This window comes from Pelophylax lessonae (genome assembly GCF_965119305.1).
Source record: "Pelophylax lessonae genome assembly, chromosome: 1".
NCBI lineage: Eukaryota > Metazoa > Chordata > Amphibia > Anura > Ranidae > Pelophylax > Pelophylax lessonae.
In genome coordinates this window covers 294074525-294098539 of record NC_138768.1, presented here as the reverse complement: position 1 = coordinate 294098539, position 24015 = coordinate 294074525, and the positions used below count along the sequence as shown (strand labels likewise).

The 24015-nt window shown below is 40.7% G+C and overlaps 1 protein-coding gene across 1 annotated transcript in view; it reads left to right on the top strand.

The window, feature by feature from the left end:
- MYO18B (myosin XVIIIB) overlaps positions 1-24015 on the top strand; it is an 842989-nt gene that overhangs the window by 533883 nt on the left and 285091 nt on the right. The window contains exons 31-34 of the mRNA XM_082258232.1: positions 4513-4636; positions 10702-10902; positions 18330-18440; positions 20044-20148. Of these exons, the coding sequence (XP_082114358.1) occupies positions 4513-4636; positions 10702-10902; positions 18330-18440; positions 20044-20148 (541 nt within the window). The remainder of the gene's footprint in view (positions 1-4512; positions 4637-10701; positions 10903-18329; positions 18441-20043; positions 20149-24015) is intronic.

The following is a 24015-nucleotide window of genomic DNA, read 5'->3' as shown; positions in this document are numbered from 1 at the left end:
AGTCTCTCTTCATTTTTGGGTGACCTAATTCTTGCTGCTCAGATCCATTCATCTCCTGAAAAAACCTTGTGATCGCTGCCTAATCCCCGAGAATCTTCGCACTGCTTTGCTCCAGACATACTATTCTCCCAAGGCAGCTGGTCACCCTGGGAAGAATCAGCTCATCTAGTCTATTTCTCGATGGTTCTGGTGGCCTTGTCTCGGCGCTAATGTTACCGCCTTCATAGCTTCTTGTGTGCTCCCACAACCCATACCGCAATAGAAAGAGGCCTTGGACCCACTTGTCTATGGATTTTATTGTGGAGTTACCTAACTCCCAGGGAAACACAGTTATTTTTATGGTGGTTGACCGGTTCTCAAAGATGTCTCATTGTATTCCACTTAAGAAGTTGCCTACATCCAAAGAACTGGCATCCATTTTTGGTGGGGAGATCTCTCGGTTACATTGACTACCCAAGGTTATCATCTCAGACAGGAGTAATCAGTTTGTGTTCAGGTTTTGGCGAGCCTTTTGTGCACAGTTGAGAATTCAGCTTTCCTTCTCCTCAGCGTATCACCCACAGTCCAATGGGGCCACGGAACGAACCAACCAAGCCTTGGAGCAGCTCCTATGTTGCTATATTTCTGACCACCATAACAACTGGACAGATATCTTACCTCGGGTGGAGTTTGTTCACAATAGTACCGTCAATGCCGCTTCCCAATTGTCTCCGTTTATGGCGAATTATGGTTTCCACTCATCCATGTTGCCTGACACATTTGTTCCCCAAAGAATTCCTCCATTAGAGGAGCATCTCCGTGATCTCTGTTCCACTTGGGTGCAGGTCCAAGAGTCCTTACGACATGCCAGTGATAGGTACAGACTCTATGTTCCCCCACTGAAACTGGCACCACGGTGTATTGGGCCTTGGGCCTTTTTGTATTCTCCGTAAGGATCAACCCTGTGGCTTATGCATTAGACCTTCCTTCTAACATGCGTATTTTGAATGTATTTCATGTTTCCTTATTTAAACCTTTGGTGTTCAACCACTAAACCACCTCAGTACCATGTCATCACCCAGTTTAGTTTTTTGAACCATGAGGAGTATGAGATACAATTGATCATTGACTCCCGTAGGTTCCATGGGCAAATACAGTACCTTGGACATTGGAGAGGGTACAGTCCGGAGGAATGCTCTTGGATCTCATCCTCGGATGTACATGCTCCTGTCCTCCCCCGTGCTTTCTATAGATGTTTATCCCTCAAACCTGGTGCCCCTCCATGGAGTGGGGTCGATGAGTAGGGGGTACTGTCAGGGCTTGACTCGCATCAGCTCTCTTCTCTGTGCTCAGGCTGCTCAGCTGTCAAATGATTGTCAGGACTCAATATATAAAAATGAATACTTGCGTTATGGTAAAAAATTAATTGAAAAAAAGAAAGAAAATAATTAGCAGCAGCTGCGCACCAACCTTGAATCACTTGTAAACATGAAAGAAATAAAACAGCGCTAGCATAAAAACGTATATATATAACAGTCCAAATAAAGTGATATAATCAATGTAAAGTGCTCTTGTGCTCCAATCTTCTTAAAGGTGCTTGAGTGCTCCACATTAATTCATTCCCGTGATGTGACACACACCCCCTTTTGTGTTCCTCCTTACCAGAAACAATGGACCCCCAGCTATTCAGTCTGGGAGTCAAACAGGCTTGATTTAAATAGGACTGATGTGATGGGTCAAAAGGAACCTTATAAGAACTTCCCAGTAGCCTCTAAGATGTTCCAGTAATCCTCAAATGTAGAATAAAGAGAAGGAGCCAATAGTGAAGTACCATTGGGTTGCAGTTTATTGGCGCAATAAAAACATACTTACAAAACGGTAGCAGTAAAACAGCATGTAAGCAACAATAAGCTTCTACGGACGTCGTAACCACCATATGTTCCACGGCAACCGGAAGTGACGTTGTTACAACTCGATATCGGAAATTATGCTAACGCATTTCGCCCTCCCACAGGGCATCATCAAGGACCCTTTCTGGCTATTCAAGCTACCTTGTTCATTCCTTTCCTGCCTTTGGCTTGTTAAGATATCCTGAGTTTCTCTGCTGTGTTCCTGTTAAAGACTTTGCCTGGCTGATGTCCCTTCTAGTTCTGGATCCAGACCTTCTGCTTCCAACTACACTGATTTCTGTCTCCCTGATCACTGGCTTGTCTGATTTCCCATTTTGGTATCCAAACCCTGGCTTATGTTTTGACTACGTTCCTGATCGGTACTATTTTTACTATTACATTAAAGGTGTGATTTCTACTGCATTTTCTGTCTCAGTCTAAATCATGGTTCCTGACACTAAGAGCAGCAATGTAGAGAAGTAGACATAGCACAAAAAAATTGGCAACTCACAGTGTGTCGATGATCTCATGCATTAGAGCCATTAGTGCATCTGCAGCGGGGAGGAGGAGCCATACAGGATCCCAAGATGGAGCTGCTGCTTCAAGGAGTGGAGTGTAGTAGCCGGGTTGACCAGGCAACCTCAGGACAGGAAGTAGTAAGCAGCACTTGTAGATCGATGGAGCACAGGCAAGGACAGGGAGTCATGAAACAGGAAGTAATGTCAGGGGGTGGTAACATATTGTGGATGATTTGAAGGTTGCCACCCCCAACATCAATTCCTGTTTCATCACTTCCTGTCCTCACCTGTGCTCCATCCACATGTGCTGCTTCCTGTTCTAAAGTTGCCAGGTAACTCCGGCTACCACAGTCCACTCCTTGATGAAGCAGCTCCATCTTGGGATCCATGATGTTTTCTCCTCCTCCCAGCTGCAGATGCACCAATGACTCTAATGCATGAGGTCATCCACGCACCATGAGTTACAATTATTTTGTGCTGTGTTCACCTCTCCATCTTGCTGCACTTAGATTAGCGCCTCCTTGTTTTCTATCTTAGCTATTGCAGGTGCCATCCAGACCATATCTAGTGTATCCATTGTGACAGTTTCCTTGGTGTCCTCCCCAGTTGGAAATCCTTTTGAGAACCACGATAAGCATAATTCGTCTATATGATTTGCTAATTGTCTTCCTTTAATAAATGTTTACACATCCACTCTACTTAGTCGGCACACTTTGCTCTTTTTATCATTCATTTTTAATGGGCTGCCTCACAGTGGCAGTCCCTTACCCTGTTTGGTAATGCAATGCACAGCAATTCACAATAGTGCACTACCTTGTGTTGTTGCATGCTGCAACACACATGTGTTGTCTTAACTTGTTGGGCTAACATTCAAAATGAATGGCACAACAATATAATGAAATGTGCATGGTGCTGCCCTGGCCACTGATGTGATCCTGTCCTAAGACAGAATAAAAAAACATTCATCTTGATCATTTAAATGGTCTAACAAAGTTTCCTTTTCTTCAGTGTTTCAGCAATATTTCCAGCTCCATCTGAACTTCAAATCTCTCAAAATATGAAAAAATCTATTATGTTGCAGTTGAATTCCAAAATGAATTGGAACAACATTACTTATCTATTATTTATTTTTTAGACATTTCGTAACGTTTTTGTGGTATTGAATAGGCTAAGAGGTCATACACAGGCTAAAGTATTATTAGTAAACTGACAATGAAGTTTTCAATGCAGAACTTTAAAGCAGCTGACAAAGGAGTTTTTACCATTAAGCATTGCTAAAATATAACTTTGTGCAATGTGCAAACATTGTACTGGGGTCTTTTCATAGCTTCAGCATGCATCTGGTTTATTTTACATTACTGCACTAAACTCCTAGCATTTTGTATTGCCGCATTACAATACAAGCATCTTCGCTTCTCTCTCTCCCTCTCTCGTTTTTTACAGTTCAATGAATAACTGATCTTCTTTTCTAGTAATCTTTGTAGTTGAGTATGTACGCCTGCTAGATACATTTGAATCCTCATTCTTGGCACAAAAAGTATAATTTGACATGAAAAGACTAACAAGAAAGCATCCCCAAAGCTTGGTAAATAGGTACACACTACATCCCTTTGATGCGCTGTAGTATAGCTATGTGTTGCTGAGTTTGTATGACTGATGATTTGTATTCATATTTTTAGGTGTGTTAATCAGAGATATATGGGAACACAAAAAAAAGAAAAACAGTTTTAGGCATTTCTGGTTGGTATTTACTGCTTCAAAGTTGTAAATCAAGACCTGTTGGATATATGGTAACATTGCTTTGGGGAGGGCTGTGTGGGATTAAATGTAAGTACTGTTCTTTAGAATAGAAATAGCTAATTTCTCAGATTTTTGTAACATGATTCCTGATGGTAGAATTTTGCCAACCAGGGATATTTTATCACTCTTTATGGCGACAGAAGTGAAATGTCACCTTTCAAATGCATTGGAAAGTAACTTGGAAAGTTGATATTATTACTTCAGCCTGCTATCTTACCAGCTGCACATTTAATCTTAAATGAACACTTTCAGATCCTGCATCTCATTTTGGAACTGTATAAGAAAACAGGATAAAGGTAATTGGGCTTTTTTTCCCCCCCACACAGGTTTGATATGCAGTTAGCTCAGGCAATTGGAGAAGCAGCATTTGAAAAGAGCTTGCGTGAGAAAGTGACACAGGAGAATACATCCTGCAGATGGGAAGTGGGCAAACTACGTCAACAACTAGAGGTGAGATTGTTGGCAGAATGCCTAGAAGGCACACCGAGAATGAGTTAAAAAGAAAATGTGTCTGTGTTACCAAAAGCAACCAATCAGGCATATGGTTTGTCTACATGTTTTCAATGTTTCCTTTCTTAATACTTTCAAAATAATTTCCATATCAATAATTTAACTTTTTAATACTGAATGCTAGATTTTTACATAGTTACATAGTTAGTGAGGTCGAAAAAAGGCACCAGTCCATCCAGTTCAACCTATGATGTGTGTGTGTGTTTGCTGTTAACTGTACATTGTCTACCCCTGTATGTTGTGGTCTTTAAGGTGCCCATCGAATCGTTTTTTAAAACCATCAATGCTCCCCACTGATAGCACTGCTCTGACAGTAAAGAACCCCATATGTATTTTAAGGTTAAACCGTTTTTCCTCTAGTTTTAGTGAGTGGCCACGTATCTTATTGTATTCCCTTTCTCTGAAAAGTTTGTTCCTTATGCTCGGGTCACCAGTACAATATTTGTACATTGATATCATATCCCCTCTCAAGCGTCTCTTCTCCAGAGAGAATAAGTTCAGTGCTTGCAGTCTTTCCTCATAGCTGAGATCCTCTATTCCCCTAATTATTTTTGTCAACCTTCTCTGAACTCTCTCCAGTACCAGCACATCCTTCTTGAGGACCGGTGCCCAGAACTGGACGGCATACTCCAGGTGTGGCCAGACCAGAGTCTTGTAGAGTGGGAGAATAATCTCTTTATTTCTGGAGTGAAGCCCCTTTTTTATACATGCTAGTATTCTGTTGGCTTTGCTTGCATCGGCTTGGCATTGCATGCCACTGCCAAGCCTGTTGTCCACTAGGACCCCCAGGTCCTTTTCCATCTTAGATTCACCCAGAGGTTCCCCCCTAGTGAGTACCTTGCGTTTATATTTCTGACGCTCAAGTGCATTACCTTACATTTTTCAACATTAAACCTCATCTGCCATGTAGTTGCCCACCCCATTATTTTGTTCAGGTCTGCTTGCAAGGTTTCCACATCCTGTATTGAAGTTATCGCCCTACTTAGTTTAGTATCATCTGCAAATACCGAGATTGTGCTGGATATCCCCTCCTCTAGATCATTTATGAATGAATTAAACAGGATTGGTCCCAGGACAGATCCTTGGGGGACCCCACTTTCCACACCTGCCCAATCCGAGTACTCCCCATTTATCACCACCCTCTGGACTCGCCCCTGGAGACAGTTCTCTATCCAGGTACTCACCCTATGGTCCATACCTACATACCTTAGTTTGTACAGTAAGATTTGATGTGAATTAGGTCAATTTTTAAACATTTTTTAAACAATTAATTAAATGTAAATGTGAGGGACTTTTAATTTCCCTGTCCCATGTGGGTCTCATACTGAAAAAAATAAATACATCATCAATTACTAAATATGGTATTGTTACAATCTTTCAAATGTTAATAAGGGTTCCAGCACAAGTAAAACTGGATTATGAAAATTGTTGTCCAACTGAACATATTTTTTATATTAGATGCAAATAAATAAAGTAAGGCGCTGTAGATATACTAAACAGTTACGTACAAAGCAATAGTGATATTCAAACTTGTGAAAACATCTAATATATAATAATTCAGTCCAAGTTGTGAGAAAATACTCCAAAATATGCAGAAAGTTGTGATAAATTATGAAATACAGTCCATATTCAATGAGTGGTACTTTCCACTCAGTGATCCCAACCACCTTCACATATTTGTGTTGAAAAACATCTTTGTACTCCACTATGGGAAGTGTCAAGTAAATATGCTCACCAAACTTCCCAAGTCCAAAAGGGCCATAAGGCCTTATTCAATATGGGGTCATTCCAGCTGTCCGAATGTATCTTCTCACCATGTTACCATTCACTCCATTCCCCAATTTTCTCTCCAGGGGCAAGTGACATATGCACAAAAAGGCAAAAAAATTGAATAATAGTGCAACCATGTTTATTAAATATGTCAGTCCTAACAAAAGGACAAATGGTTGGCAGCTTACATCAGAAGTGCCTCGACCGGCACAGGCTCGAGTAGCAATATGTTATATCCCACATAGAATCACTAGAACTATCAGCTCTTGCCGTTCTGCCCTGGCCGCTTCCACTATGAGACCGGACGTGACGTCAATGGCTGCCAGACCTCAATGCATTTCGCTGATCAGTTGACGTCATCAAGAAATCCCTTGATTGCAATGTGCTAGCTGTCTAGATGTTTTAGGGTGCCATTTACAATGGATGGCAGGACATTATGGGGGGATTTACTAAAACGTGTGCACACAGAATTTGGTGCAGCTGTGCATAGTAGCCAATCAGCTTCTAGGTGTTATTGTCAAAACTTAATTGAACAAGCTGAAGTTAGAAGTTGATTGGCTCCAGATTCTGTATACTCCAGTTTTAGTAAAGCCCCCTATATGTGTCATTCGTTGCCATGTGTTTTGGTAACACGTGGAAAAAAGCATATAGTAGCAGTTTATTGACAGGTCCTTAAAAAATATATAAATGCATACGTTAAGGTTCCCTAATTGAATTACTTGTGTTTTGGAGACTCCTGAGCTGAAACTACATTGCACTGGATAGAAAGCTACACAAACTGACTGACAAAACAGTCTACCATACATGTGAGAAATCCTCACCACAGATGTATGTCCAGAAAAAATGATTTTTTTTTTTACAATAGAAAACCCCTTTAAATGAATAGACTTCTCTGTAGCACAGATCAGGTAGGTGCATTTTTACACAGTGCTTATTTATATTGGAGAAGCAGAGCAATTTTCTTGTCTGCTGAACTTTTCTTGTCTGCTGAACAATGGAAGAAATGAGGATTACTGTCTCCATCATATGTGCATAGGGGAGAATGATGAACATCCATTTTTTATAGCATTCATTTATTTGTTTATTCTGATCCTGTGCTAAGTCACAAAATGGCCAAACACAGCATCTCATTGCCAGTCTGACATGGCCCTAAAGCTGGCCATTTCAGTCACATTTATTCCTCTAGGAATCACAAATTTGATCACAAGGAACGACAAAAACAAATTAATCTAACACCCTTGAGTTCAATCAACCACCAGAATTTAGTTGATGTGAAGCTAAAACTGAGCAATAACTTGATAGCATTAAAAAAATGTATTGACATATTAAATTGATGTGGTATTGAAACGGAAAACTATGGCAATATCATTGAAAGTGATCTGAATTTTCTGTTTCATTTGATTGGTTAAGGTTTTATCCCAATTTTTGTTGTTTGAGATCTTTGTAAAAAATGGAATTGAAAATTTACTCACTCAAAATATCACTTGATGTAGATATAAAAAACACCAATAATAATAAAAATCAGCCTCTTGCAGCTTCCTGCCAGATAGGACTGTGTTGTGAGGCAAGGCTGTATAAATATCAGGACTGCATAGACAGAAATACAAATCCTTTGGAAAGTTAAATGGCTCTCATATATGTATTTCATATATGTAATTTAGCTGTCTGCCTGGAGTTTACTTTGAAGGGGTAACTATTCTGTTCATAACAGTCATTTGCAATTTGTTTCAAATGGTTGCATGAATTGTTGCATGTTGAAGCTTAGTCTCTTTGGGATTGAATGAGTTAAGGCTTAATCCTCCACAGTGTCTGTACTGATGTCTGTAAAATGAGAGAGGGTATCTGTCCCAACTTCTGGTTGAGATGTAACACTCATAACACTAATGGTATTGTCACTTTTTTTCAATTTAACAGTGCATTTGATTTAAGTGTCATGTGATCTTAAAGATCATTGCATGTACAGTATCTTAATGATCATTGCATGCACAGTATCTCACAAAAGTGAGTACACCCCTCACATTTTTGTAAATATTTTATTATATCTTTTCATGTGACAACACTGAAGAAATTACACTTTGCTACAATGTAAAGTATTGAGTGTAAAGCTTGTATAACAGTGTACATTTGCTGTCCCCTCAAAATAAACTTAACACACAGCCATTAATGTCTAAACCGCTGGCAACAAAAGTGAATACACACCTAAGTGAAAATGTCCAAATTGGGCCCAAAGTGTCAATATTTTGTGTGGCCACCATTATTTTCCAGCACTGCCTTAACCCTTTTGGGCATGGAGTTCACCAGAGCTTAACAGGCTGCCACTGGAGTCCTCTTCCAATCCTCCATGACAACATCACGGAGCTGGTGGATGTTAGAGATCCTGTGCTCCTCCACCTTCAGTTTGAGGATGCCACACAGATGATTAGTAGGGTTTAGGTCTGGAGACATGCTTGGTCAGTCTATCACCTTTACCCTCAGCTTCTTTAGCAAGGCAGTGGTCGCCTTAAAAGGTGTGTTTAGGGTCGTTATGTTGGAATACTGCCCTGCGGCCCAGTCTCTGAAGGGAGGGGATCATGCACTGCTTCATTATGTCACAGTACATGTTGGCATTAAAGGTTCCCTCAATGCACTGTAGCTCCCCAGTTACGGCAGCACTCATGCAGCCCCAGACCATGACACTCCCATCACCATGCAAGACACACTTGTCTTTGTACTCCTCACCTGGTTGGCGCCACACATGCTTGACACCATCTGAATCAAATAAGTTTATCTTGGTCTCATCAGACCACAAGACATGGTTCCAGTAATCCATGTCCTTAGTCTGCTTGTCTTCAACAAACTGTTTGCGGACTTTCTTGTGCATCATTCTTTGGAAGAGGCTTCCTTCTGGGATGACAGCCATGCAGACCAATTTGATGCAGTGTACGGCATATGGTCTGAAAACTGACAGGTTGACCCCCCACCCCTTCAACCTCTGCAGCAATGCTGGCAGCACCCATATGTCTATTTCCCACAGACAACCTCTGGATATGACGCTGAGCACGTGCACTCAACAGCTTTGGTCGACCATGGCAAGGCATGTTCTGAGTGGAACCTGCCCTGTTAACCTGCTGTATGGTCTGGGCCACCATGCTGCAGCTCAGTTTCAGGGTCTTGGCAATCTTCTTATAGTCTAGGCCATCTTTATGTAGATCAACGTTTTTTTTTTTTCAGATCCTCAGAGAGTTCTTTGCCATGAGGTGCCATGTTGAACTTCCAGTGACCAGTATGAGAGAGTGAGAGTGATGACGCCAAATTGAACACACCTGCACCCCATTCACACCTGAGACCTTGTAACACTAACGAGTCACATGACACCAGGAAAGGGAAAAATGGCTAATTGGGCCCAGTTTGGCCTTTTTACTTAGGGGTGTACTCACTGTTGCCAGCGGTGTAAACATTAATGGCTGTGTGTTGAGTTATTTTGAGTGGACATTTACACTGTTATACAAACTGTACACTCACTACTTTACATTGTAGCAAAGTGTAATTTCTTCAGTGTTGTCACATGAAAATATATAATAAAATATTTACAAAAATGTGAGGGGTGTGCTCACTTTTGTGAGATACTGTATGTATTAGTGCCGGTTCACATTATTGCGGCTGCGGAGATCGCATGTAATTCGGAGCGCACTGCTCCTTTATTACATGCGATCTCATGTGCGGATGCGAATTCAGCCATACACTTTGGCTGAATTCGCACTGTATCCGCACCAAACACGCACAGGACCCTTTTTTTCAGCCGCATCAGGATCGGATCGCATAGTGGTTCACACTTGTGCGATCCGATCCTGTGCGAACTGTCAGATTGCACTGCAATATACGATCAAACTGGGGGTGTCGTTAACATTTAATTGACACCCCCTGCGTATCGCATATGGCAGTGTGAACTGCCAGATGTGCGGATATGATGCGGGAACAGGCTTGCGAATTTGCAGCCTTCCCGCATCGCACAAGTGTGAACCGAGCCTTATTCCTGTTTGTTGAGTATTACATGTTTATGTTTGCATGTACACTTTTCAGACCTAAAATGACAAACACAACAATTCGGCTGTAATTTCAACATAACAATTTTAATCAAATGGAATGCAGTAGAAACTGAGACTAATACCACCCTCCTAATTACTTGTTATGTTTAGTTAATGCTAGGTATCTGATTACATAGCCTATTATTTTTTTATTCTATATATTTTTCACAGCAAAAGGAGAAGGAGACATCAAATTTATCAAAACAGCTGGAAGTGTTGGGGAATCAGATAAAAGAGCTTTCTTCTTCCAGTGGTCTGGATAGTAATTCTGTGGTTTCACTGAAGAAGAAGGTATGGGAATTGGAATCCAGTGTTGCAGAACAAAGCCAGCAGCTAGTGGAGCAAGAAAATTCCATACAGCACCTTGAGCAGGTAATTCTGTAGCTGCTTTACATGTTGGGTACCAGTACGTTTCTATTCACACCTGAGAAAATTTCCAGAAGTGTTCAAGGTTCCATACCAAATTTACATTTTATTCTTTGGGTCCATTCACATCTGAGTGATGTGCTCTTGTTTATTGTCCCAACAAAGTAGATTTTTTGGGGTACTTTAAAGGAAGCGCCTGATGAAAGTGATTTGGATTAGGACCAGAACAGTCCTCAAATATATATATATCTGCTCCTTCCTAATGTCGTTTGAGCGCAAAAATGAATCAACCACGCTGAAACACAGTTCAGTCAAAAAGTCAATTCTAATTTAATTGTTCCTCTTTTCTCCTTTTAAAGACTGAGGAAAGTCATGAACAGGAAATAGTCATATATAATACGTATAAGGTGGTGATTGGATTGATTGGAGTATCTATGTGTCCATGTTTTTCTTCCAGGATATCAAGAGGTCTTATTTTGGGTGTTGTCTCCATGTTCAATCGCCATCTTGCTTCTCCGAAAGGAGGGGTGATCTAATTGCATTTTGAGTAAGGTAGTAAATCTCAGCAGTAACATATATACATATATACATAAGGTATTCACCATAAAGTGAAATAGGCATTTCACTAATATAACCAGTATTACATCCATTACAAAAGCACAAAAACGTTGTGAAAACATACAGTGATTTGCTCATGCTCGTGACTAACAACCATATCCTTCTGCTGGTAACCTGCTTTTAATTGGCCTAAATAAAAAAAATGCTTATGCCCATAAAAATGCATGTGACAATATGCAGAAGAAGCCAACATTCAAGTGAGAGCCTCGCCTAAAGGTCCAATAAAGCAAAAATGTTGTATTGTGCTAATACGGTACCTGTAATGATAACATTCAATATAAAAATACATTTTTACTTCACATAGCATTTTTTTTTTTTCTGCACATTTACATGTAGACCAAGTAAAATGAGAGGGGAAAGGGTTGGGACTCAGATTAAAACTGGCAGGGGTGCTTAGAAAGATGAACTTTTATTCATATGGTGTAATGCTTTTTTCTGCAAGAAAAAAGAAACTTGTTTCTCTTTAAAAAAAATGCAAGTGTGTAAGATTTTGTTTTATTTGTCACTTGTGCAGATAATAGGCACCACATCCCTAATGAAATGTATCAAATTTATCAAAAAAAGAAGAAATAAAAGTGTATGGGACTTAAAGGTGCTCTCTCACAACTCATAAAAATTACTCATACACAACTATACATAAAACTTTACAAATAAATATTAAAATCGAATACACCTTTAAAATCAATGAGTGGAGGATATCTCATAGAATATTCAGCACGGTGTACCCCAAAGCACCTTCCTAAATCAAAGACTTCTGTATAGCATAGGGTAGTAGTAATATGTTAAATCCGATAATAAAGAAGGAAAGAAGATGACACCTTTCTAGCTATGATGACACCTTTCTAGCTATTTTATCATCTGATTTAACATATTACTACTACCCTATGCTATATAGATGTCCTTGATTTAGAAAGGTGCTTTGGGGTTCACTGCACTGTGCTGAATGCTCTATAAGATATCATCCATTCATTTATTTTATGGGTATGCGTAGTAGGGACCCACCTGTGAAGCTGCAAGGCTTCACTACCGGGTTCCCTTAACGGCAATGGTGGCGGCAGCACCCGACAGCCGATGGAAACATTGGCTGCGGTGCCGACATCGCTGGACTCCAGGATAGGTACAGTAAGTGTCCTAATATAAAAAGTCAGCAGCTACAGTATGTGTACAGTGCGTGTAGCTGCTGACTTTGAATTTTTGGACGGGGGAAGCTGGAACACCGCTTTAAAATTATTGCCCTCTTATTCCTCCTGTATTGAATTGGAATTGTAACTGTACTATCTGCCCTCATGCTGTAAAGGGCTGCGCAAACATTTGGCGTTATATAAATCCTGAATAAATATGATACTATACGAAAGAGGATCTCCAGCCCCCTCCCCCCAAAAAAAAAAAAAAATGAAGTTAGCAGCTAAAAATATTGTAGCTGCTGACTTTTAGGCCTCATGCACACTGGATGTTTTTACAGCAGTTGTTTTTGACGTCAGACGTTTTTTTCTGCAGCTAATAAACGCCCCAGCATGTTATCCTATGTCTCCATGCACACATAGGCTGTTATCAGCAGTTTTTGGCAGGGGCGTTTTCTGGCTTGAAAAAAACCTGAAAACTAGTGGGTTTCGAGTGGCGTTTTTCAGCTGTAAAAACGCTCCAACGTCAAACTCTGATAAACACAAAAAAAACACCAAAAAACTCTGCTAACTGGCAATTTTTGAAATTTTTTGATTCCATTGCTTTTTTAAGCTTGGGTTCTGTTTCGAGGTGTCATTCATGGAAGAGAGTCTGAGTTTGCACTGGTGTATGCTGAACACCGCATGTGATTTGCACCAACAACACACCACATTCCTGTGCACATCACATGTGATGTCTGTGCGATGCAATTTGAGCCATATATTTTGTATGGCTCAAATTGCATCACATTTGAACCAAAATGTTGTATGACCCTTTTTTTCTTCACACCTAACCCAACTGCATGGGTGTAAACACCCATGCGATGCGATTCTGGCAAGTGCACTGAATTTTGAAATCTGTTTCGGGGGTATTGTTCATGGAACATGAAGCCCTGTTGACAATGTGCAGATTTGGCATGCGATGTATCATGTCGAATCGCATGTCAAATCAAAGCCTATTGCTGACAACAGCACCAGTTCACACTGAGGGCAGGTTTGAAACCATTTAAGCTGAACTCGCACTATTTAAAACTCGCATGTCAGCACAAGTTCGGGGGCAATTTGACAGAGATCTGTATGGGTTCATGCACAGATGTCTATTGAAATCGCTCTGAAGTCACAAAAGAAATGCAGAAACGACTTTTTGGAATCGGCGCAGCGCCATAAAGTCAGTGTTGCACCAATTTGGACAGGGACATTGCCGGCAATAGGCTCTGATTTCGCTTGGGATTTGACATGTCAAATCGCATGTCAAATCTGCCCAATGTGAATGGGGGCTTAATGTTCCATGAACGACACCCCGAAACAGATTGCAAAATGCAGTGAGCTTGACAGAATCGCATTGCATGGGTGTGCACCAAAACGTTTTATGACCCTTTTTTCCCCCACACCTAAATCTTATCGCATGGGTGTGTACACCCATGAGATGCAATTCTGGCAAGCATTGCATTGTGGGAATATTGGAGTTACTAAATAGCAGAGAAGTGATTTTGTGCTAAAAACCCCCCCAAAAAAACCAAATGCTGAAAAACACCAATGCAAAAACACTAAAAAAACGCTGAAAAACTCACTACAAAGCTACTGCCAATTTTAACCTGTTAAACAGTTATACGGCGGCAGGCAGCCACTCCCAGGCGAATCGTCGTAGCTGTATGTCGCTTGCTCTCGGGAGTTAAGGGGCAAGCGTGCGCCAGGGTTGCTCCAATGCTGCCTGATACCCGCGATCACTCCCCACTGAGAGAGAAGGATGGTCGGCTGTTGTAAACACAGCTGACCGTTCTTCTTCTTCCTAGAATGATCACAGAGCCCATGTGATCCTTCTATATAGGATCACATGTCTCTATGGTCATTTCAGAAGCCACCCCCCCCCCCACAGTTAGAATCACTCCCCTAGGCTCCCATTTAACCCCTTGATCACCCATAATGTTAACTTCTTCCCTGCCTGCATATTTTTTATTTTTAGCACTGATTACTGTAGTAATGTCACTGGTCCTCCCAAAAGTGTCAACAATGTCAGTCAGGGGTCCGATCTGTCCACCGCAATGTCACAGTCCCGCAAAAAATCGCAGATTGCCGCCATTACTAGTAAAAATTACATAAATCTTTCCCGTACTTAGTAGACGCGATAACTTTTGTGCAAACCAATCAAAATACGCTTATTGTGATTTTTTTACCAAAAATATGTAGCAGAAAACAAATTGGCCTAAAATGTTAAAAAATTTAGATTTTTTTTTTTTTTTTTGAGAATGTCATATAATAGAATGTGCAAAATATTGTTTTTTTTCCAAAATTGTTGCTCTTTTTTTTTGTTTATAGCACAAAAAATAAAAATCGCACAGGTGATCAAATATTACCAAAAGAAAGCTCTATTTGTGGGAAAAAAGGACATCAACTTTATTTGGTTATAGTGTCGCACAATTGTCCATTAAAATAACGCAGTGCCGAATTGCAAAATAGGGCCTGGTCAGGACGGGGGGAAATCCTTCGGGTCTTAAAGAGGTTGTAAACCCCTTTTGTTTACATTTACCTATAGGTGCTATAAATATCTCCTAAACTTGCACTGTTTAGGAGATATTTACAGTGCATGCAGCCGATGACATCATGGGTGCATGCGCTCTGAAGGAATGGCCACCCGTGCCATTCCTTCAGATCCTAGTGCCGTGAACGGCAGCTCCCGCACCCAAGCGCGGGAGTGATGTAGTCATGCCCCCGGCCAATCAGATGGCCGGAGGACGAGATCCAGGAAGCAGGATGGCCGGACATGTCGGCCGTCCTGTCGGCACTGAGGGGGCTTAGTTTTTAGGTAAGTACTTCATAATGAGCTAGTATGCGATGCATACTAGCTCATTATGCCTTTGTCTTTACAGGTTTTTTTTCACATTTTTTAAAACGGGTTAACTTCCTCTTTAAAGTGGTTAAAACGTTCAGTGTGCATGAGGCCTTAATGTTAGGGCACATACCTGTCCAGGAATCCAGCGGTGTCCTCACCTGAGACGATTCTTTATAGCTGATTGGCTATCTGTTGCTGGCGCCGCCATCTTGACTAAGAGCAGCAGGCAGTGAAGCCTTGCAGCTTCACAGCTGGATTTTACTGCACATGCGTGATGTGTGCTGCACTTTGTGAATGGGTCACAGTCTTCTTGGACATGTGAAGTGTCCCAGAAGGCTGCGGGGGGCTGCAGTGCTGCAGCAAACTGAGCCGAACGCTGGAGAGGGTACATGTCAAGACTAGGTACCCTTTCCCCCTTCCCCCCGAAAGGTACCAAATGTGGCAGCAGAGGCAGGAGGAAGCAGATAAGCAGAGCGTTACCTTTTGGGTGGAGCTCCACTTTAAGGCTACTCATGGGCTTGAGGTGATTGTTGGTTGATAAATATCAATTCAGAAAACAATTGTGTGCCTAAGAGCACTCTATGTTGAGGGAAAATGTAAGTAAATAAAAAATGTATATCCTGAAATGCATCATTTTGCAGTTTCCCAGAAATAAGACCTCTTCTGCCACAGGTGTCTTATACAATCAGGAACATGTATGCTGGGCCAAAATGATTGTGCACCTATATACCACTATTGGGATAACCTTCTGTTATAGAAAGACTTTCTCGTGCTGATTTGAGTTTATGGCTTCTTGATTGTTTAAAGCCCCGTACACACGTACCGATTGTCGGCCGTAAATATTCGGCCGCCGACCGATCGCCCGATTGTAGGCTTGTTAGTATGATGCTTCCGACAGCCGACAGCGCATTTTCGGCCGAACAGAATCTGTCGTGCAGACTTTAAAATATTTGTTGGCCGTCACCAGAACGGCCGATTGTTTGCCAGTCAGTACAGATTTCGGCCGACAGACAGCAGATTAGCAAGACTGGGCATGCTCAGAGAAGAAAAAACACACGGAAAGTTAACCATCACATGACATCACTTCTGCAGTCGGCTGTTGTTAGCCGACAAAATTCGTGTGCAGTCTTTTGCAGTTTTCAACAGACAGGACAGCCCTGGACAAAAGACGGCCGATCGTTCGGCCGACGATCAGTACGTGTGTACGGGGCTTTAGTCTAGTCCCTCCAAAACCTGTATGGTTATACTGTTTTGTAGGATCCCAAGCTATTTTACATAGAAGCAATGGTTTCCATAAAATGCAGTGATGATTGCCAAATAGCCTGAAAAAATTGTATGCAGTCTTTTTTCAGAATATTAGGCTATTTCCGTCCAATGGTGTGGTGGCATAAAGCAATTATTTACATAGATCTGCTAACTAAAAAAAATAATGTTATTTTTGAGATATGTGATGGAATGAGAAAGGTGAATACCTTCTGTTTAGGAAGGCTTTACAGAGCTACTAAGAACTAAAGTACCACTTCTGTAGTTTCAAGAGGTGGTATCAAGTGCATGAGAAATGATAGAGACTGAGATGGAGAATATATCTGTTATAATAGCCAACAACTGGGTTGAAACAGGGATTACTTTGATGAGATCCAACACTGGCAGTGGACCTGTGATGCAAGCCCTTGCTTATACAATTAGTGGGCAGTCTATTGGTATAATTTTATTACCAAGATTACAGTGATTGTAAGTGTAGTTTTTTTTTTTAAATAACAAACGTGTTATACTTACCTGCTCTGTGAAGTGGTTTTGCACAGAGCAGCCCCGATCCTCCTCTTCTCAGGTCCCACTTTACTGCTGCTAGCCCTTCCCTTCATTTGAGTGCCCCCACAGCAAGCAGCTTCCTATGGGGGTACCAGAGCTGAGCTGCAGCTCAGTGTGTACATTCAGACACAGAGCTGACATTTGGCCCCACCCCTTCTCTCTCTTGATTGACTGACTTTGATTGACAACCACGGGAGCCAATGGTACCGCTGCTGTGTCTCAGCCAATAAGGAGGGAGAGTCCCGGATGGCCGAGGGACTCGTGGACATCGCTGGACAGAGATAGGGGTTCAGATAAGTATTAGAGGGTGCTGGGGAGGCTGCTACACACAGAACCCTTTTTATCTTTACCTTTACAACTCCTTTAAAGTCAATCTTCAGCTACTATAAAAATCCCAGCAGTCTGATACACACACACAAACACACACACACACACACACCACACATACACACACCACACCCCCCGTCATTTTATTACATACCAATATACAAACCTCAAAAGAAACCAAGTGGCTGTAATGTGCTCACTATTATCTCTTCCACTGTTGCTCTTGTGTCAGGCAGGGGGCATGCTTCAAAAGTGCTTATACACTCACACAAAAGTGGAGAAAATTTTGGAAAAAATAAAATAGGTGAAGTTGGGCTTTAAATGTACCTTCCCAGCCCTAGTGCTAAGTTCCTTACAACTGTACTTGCATCTAACCAGTGACATGATTGTCTGTTTACGGAGAAATATGGTTGCAGAGCAAAAGAGGAGCCACTGGGCTCAGCTGGTAAGTACACTGCATAGAGTGCTCAATGCTGTATATAAAAAAATACTGGATATGAAGAAGACATATGGAGATGACAAAAACTAGGAACAGGGTTGTCAGCCTGGCTCAACCTTACATCAGAACCCAGTGGGCGCAAACTCTCAAGACACAAATAACTGAGAGACATGCATTGTGGATCATTTGTCTGGTTAATCTTTATTGATACACTGAAACTAAAAGACATTTCTTTCTTCTTCCACAACAGATGCGAGTCCGTTTTGAAATGGAAATTGAGCGTATGAAACAGATGCATCAGAAAGAATTGGAGGACAAGGAGGAAGAACTGGAGGATATTCGCCAGTCATGTCAAAGAAGGGTATGTTAATGATCGGTGACTAATTCAAGCATGAAACTGTGCTAGAAGGGCATATGTGCGTTTTGGGTACGGGATTGTAATTCATTATGAATAAAAAAAATTAACATATCCTACTTTGAATAATATTTATTTTTACCACAGGGGGATTGTCATAATTTTTTTTTTCTTTTTATATAATGTTGTTGTAATTTCCCCTTTCACTAAATTGTTTTTATTTAATACATTTTTGTTTTAGAGTAAATATTGTCATTTGGGATTACATTCCTGAAATGCCCAACAAATTGTAAAGGGAAAACTATACTAGATGTTTCTTGGCAAGTGCTGATGTTGACAAAGGCATTTAAAACTGGTCATTAATTAAGAACAAACAAATGCTTCAATTTTAGCATTTTTTATCACTAATGTATTATCATATTTGGTTACAAATAAAAGTATAGCCATTGTGTTACATAGTTACATAGTTAGTCAGGTTGAAAAAAAGACACAGGTCCATCCGGTTCAAGCATAAAAAAAAAAAAAACAGTATTGAAAACCCTACCATACAATCCCATATACACAATCCTATACCCGCTGTTGATCAAGAGGAAGGCGAAAATAAACCCCAGCTAAGCATGATCCAATTTGCTACAGCAGGGGAAAAAAATTCCTTCCTGATCCCCCGAGAGGCAATCTGATATTCCCTGGATCAACTTTACCTAAAAAAAAATTTAGTACCCATTTATATTAAGTAACCTAGGAAAGAATCCAGGCCTTTTTTAAAGAAATCTAGTGAGCTAGCCAGAACCACCTCTGGAGGGAGTCTATTCCACATTTTCACAGCTCTTATGGTGAAGAAACCTTTCTATATTTGGAGACAAAATCTGTTTTTCTCTAGACGTAAAGAGTGCCCCTTGTCCTCTGTGTTGACCTTAAAGTGAACAACTCAAACCCAAGTATACAAGCCATATATTTTGCAGTACAAATTGTAAGTGGTAGAGTAGAGTAGGGATGTATAAATGCACGTTTTTTATAAAATATATTTACATACATTAGGGATGATATCTAAAATCATTTTATGCAACATGTTTTTAAAAATTTAGGGAACCATGAACTGTAATCTTAGAATTTATCTGCACTGCCACCTGCTGATTGACCTGGGTGTGCAACCAAAACATTCAGGCTTGGTTATTAATAAGAGAATTAGTCCATGACAAATGGGCTAGCTAAGCAATGTGAACAACAAAAGTAGATTTGCGAGTCTTGTTATTTAGATAAAGAAAAAAAATTACAGAATACAGCAACTTGTCATGAGGACAACCATGTAATATGGCTATAAACAGGCTCTATCTAAAACGGGCTGGTTCAAGCAGATACGACTTATCCAGGCAGAGCCATAAAAAGATAAATGTCTCCAGGTTATTTGTTGAAGCCCTGGAGAAAAAAAAAATTAGATTGATGAAGATCAAAGTTTTAAACCTATATGTAAGTATATAAAATATAGGAAATTAAAGTAGCCCCAGACGTGTTCAGACACTTATTACAGAAAATTAAAAAATAAAAATAATCAGATTGCATGAAGATGAATATTTTATAACCCTTTTTGTCCTCCTCTTCCGGTTTCTAGCTTCGACAGTTTGAGATGCAGTTAGAGCAGGAGTATGAGGAAAAACAGATGGTACTTCATGAAAAACAAGACTTGGAAGGGCTTATTGGAACCCTCTGTGAACAGGTAGGAAATGGGAACTATTCTGGCAGCTCACCATTATTTAATTTAAATTTAATAACAGGTTCTCATACTATGAAGTATATCAACAAGTCTTATATTAAAAAGTATAACACCACTAATTCTGTTTTAGAGAAAATTAGGTGTATTTGTACTGTTGTTTCCTTCTGGAGAGGCAAGAATAAAATTTTTTTAGTTTTCCTCAAAATGTGTGATGTGGAGGTACAACTGGTAGCACCAAAGAGCAGTAGACGGCAAGAGCTTGACTCGGAAGATACAACACTTTTGTAGATGAGGCTAAACTCTGCTTCTTTTTCAGCAATTTTTTTTACTATATGACAACAAAGTCAATTGCAATGTATATACTTTAAAGTAGAACTTGTGAGCTCTGGAGTTCTTCCTCCAGATCTAAAATACAGTGTGTGTGTGTGTGAGTCTGCTAGCATGGTCTCTGAGCTCAATGCGAAGCGGACCAATTCCTGCTGTGACAGCTTTATCTAGCACTGAGGTAATGGTGGGTGATAGCAGGGAAGCCACAGCCTGGGCTAGTTTTCCAAATTCCTCCCCCTACAGCATAGGAGCTGAGGTGACGTATGGGGCTGAGAGGCCAGCAGCAGGGAAGCCGTGCTGTCAGCCATCTTAGATGACAGTGTCTCTGATGTCAGCTGGGCGGGGATGGAGCCTGAATCAGAGCCTGGTTCGCTGTGAATAAGGTATCGGTCCATCCGCACTGTTCCAAGGGTGTGAGGGAGGCACATGAGGAGTCAGACTGTCACAACCTGTGAGGGATAATGCTGGTTTTATATCAAAAAACGAATCAGGAGCATCTGTAACGCTATGGTTAACTGATCCATGCAGTGGTCCTGCTCATCCAATATGGAAAAAATATTACCACTAGGTGGATTGCCTGCATCTTCTGAATTCATGGCCTTGCCTACTGTCGGGAACCATGAATCAGACTGAGACAGAAAATGCAGCTAAATCATGCTTTTAATGTAATGGTAAAACATAACCCAGGGGTCGGTAGCCAAAACAGGAAGTCAGACAACCCAGTGATCAGGAACCCAGAAATCAGCGTAGCCAAAGGCAGAGAAACAGGATGAGGAACCAGAAGAGACGTCAGTCTGACAAAGTCTTTCACAGGAACACAGCAGAGAACCTCCAGATATCCAGGCGAAGGCAGGAAAGGAATGAACAAGGCAGCTTAAATAACCAGAAGGGGCTGGGTGTAGGTTGGACTGATGAGCAGATAATGATAACCAGGTGAGCCACTGAGAAAACAATGAGTGCTGACAATTACCCGACAGCTCAGCAGCCTGAGCACAGAGAAGAAAGTTGCTGTGAGCCCAGGCCTGACATAAACACACTATGTTCACACTTCTATGTGTTTACATGCAGAAAAAAACATACATTTTGCTGTATGATAATGTAATACATGTTGAAATCTGTATTCTTTAAAAATGTTGAGTTGTTACCACAACAGGAATAGAGGGAAAATCATCCAATGGGAAGGCTTGTTATGATGACAACTTTCAGAGTATTTCCCTCAATTTGGAGAGATTTCAAATCACTTCCTGTCTACAGTACAGAATTAGGGGAAATCCCCATAATGGGACACATATGGCAAAGGACACCTGACCGGGGATGTAAGTGGAGCTGCAACCGAAATTTTTTTTTTCTTCAAATACCACTTTGACTATAGGTTATATGTAAACAGGCTACTGAATTAATCCGTATAATTATTTCACCTATGATGAGATCTGTGGATTGCCAATAATAATGATATTTTAGAACAGGTTGCTGGTGGTCCCCTAATTGCTGCATGTCCCTGGTCATAAATCATAAGCCCTTCTTTGCACAATTTTTGTTCTTAAAATGTTTTTATTTAAACCTCATATTCTATCCCTAATAGAACAGTAAAAAATATAGTTTTCCACTCAGATATTTTTACTACAAAACTGTTCTTACTGCTTTAAAAGTGTTGCCAAGTGACCCTTGACATAACAAATGCTGAGACTCACTAGTTTAAAGCATTGGTCATAATCCATAATCCCAGAATACAAAAACGTATTGCATATCCTTAAGTATCTAATGCAAGCAGCTCAATACAGAGGGTAATTAAAGTGGACCTCTCATTAAAATTCACACTTCACATGAATCAATAGGGTACATGTCAGTGTTACCAAATTACATTATTATTTTAAGTAAAAAGTACGTAATTCTTGCTATGAATAAGATATTGCTGCTTTCAAACTCCCAGCAATGATAGCCTAAATCACATGACCGCTAGTATGAGCAAACACTTATATATGAGACCCACAGTGGTGTACATTTAGGTGTCTGGGTCTCTAGTAGGGAGGAGTTCAGGTGTGTTTGGATCCAAGTTTGACCCCCCCCCCAGCAAGCCTGCCAAAAAGCTATCACCTGTACTAAGCCAATCATAATGGACCAAGGTATTCCCTGACCCGTAGCCACACATATACACATCCCTTGTATACAGGCAGCAGCTGGGCTGGGAATGCCTCAGCCACTACAGGTAACAGCCTCCTGGAGGGATAACTCAGGTTGGTTGGGCTAGGATCTAGCAACCCAAACCCTAGGTAAATGGTTTCTAAAAACTTCTGAGGTTGCTTATCCCCACAATAGAGATTTATTTTATGCCAGCATTATGTTCTTAGTATTCATTCTCCATTTATGACAGTAGTTACATGAATTAGTATGGTTTACAACAAAACAAAATAAAAGCTCAGCTATGGCACTACTGTTACATAGCTTTCTTTTGCAGGAGGGGGAAAGGGAGTGTAAAAATGTTCTGGTAGGTGTTAATGGTGTTCAATCTGAATGTATTTGGCTACAGTTTTCTCCTGGGAAGACAATAAGAGCCGGTTCACACTACCACGACCAGAAAGTCGCCCCGTGACTTGAAGAGACTTGTTTAGAGACTAGAGACTCGGAAGAGGCTTGTGCACTACTTTGAAGAGACAGGCGACTTTGTCTGTGGGGAATGCCTGGCTAATCTCTTTCTTCTTCCTGGAAAGTCTGATAACAAGTCGTGTCGATTAAGATAAGGAGGCGACTCCCATTGAAGTATATGGGACAGTCGGATCACAGGTCGCCTCAAAGTAGTACAGGACCCTTTTCTGAAGTCGGAGCGACTTCAGTAGTGCCAATTAAGACGGCACTGATTGATTAACATTGCTTTTGTTATGTCAAGCGACCTGGGGCAACACAAGTCGCCTCACAAGTCGTGCTAGTGTGAATGGGCTCTTAAGGTTTCTCTCATAGGTAAATATATGTTTAAAAACTGTATGTTATTACATCCAAAAATGTTTGTATTTAAAGCACACAGGAGATACATTGTTTGACACCTGGCTCAATTTTCTACAACTTATAGATGCTTTAACTGGGCCAGAAGTTTACACTGCACTGCACACACACCACAAGCAGTGTACACACTAGAAAAGTATGTTTTTTTCAGTATAATATATGAACATAGAACCCTAGAAATATTTTTTAACTTAGGTTCTACTTTAAATGTATTTTTAAAAGCATCAAACGTTAAAAGGTCTCAAACTTGCAGTGTGAGGAGAATAATTTGGGGCCAAACAGGTGTTCTGCACTAGACATGTACAGAACGGAACATTTCGTTTTGTTTCGGATAGATTTGTTATGTTACTAATTTAGTTTCATTGAATCATTTTGGAATTCATTTAGGCTACATTCACACCTGAGCGTAGCGTTTTACGGCGTTTTTACCGCGATTTTACCGCAATTTTACCGCGATTTTTACCGCGATTTGTACCGCGATTTTTGTGCAGGCGTTTTTAGATTGAATAGAGACCAATGGAAAACGCCTGTAATCTGCCCAAAAAG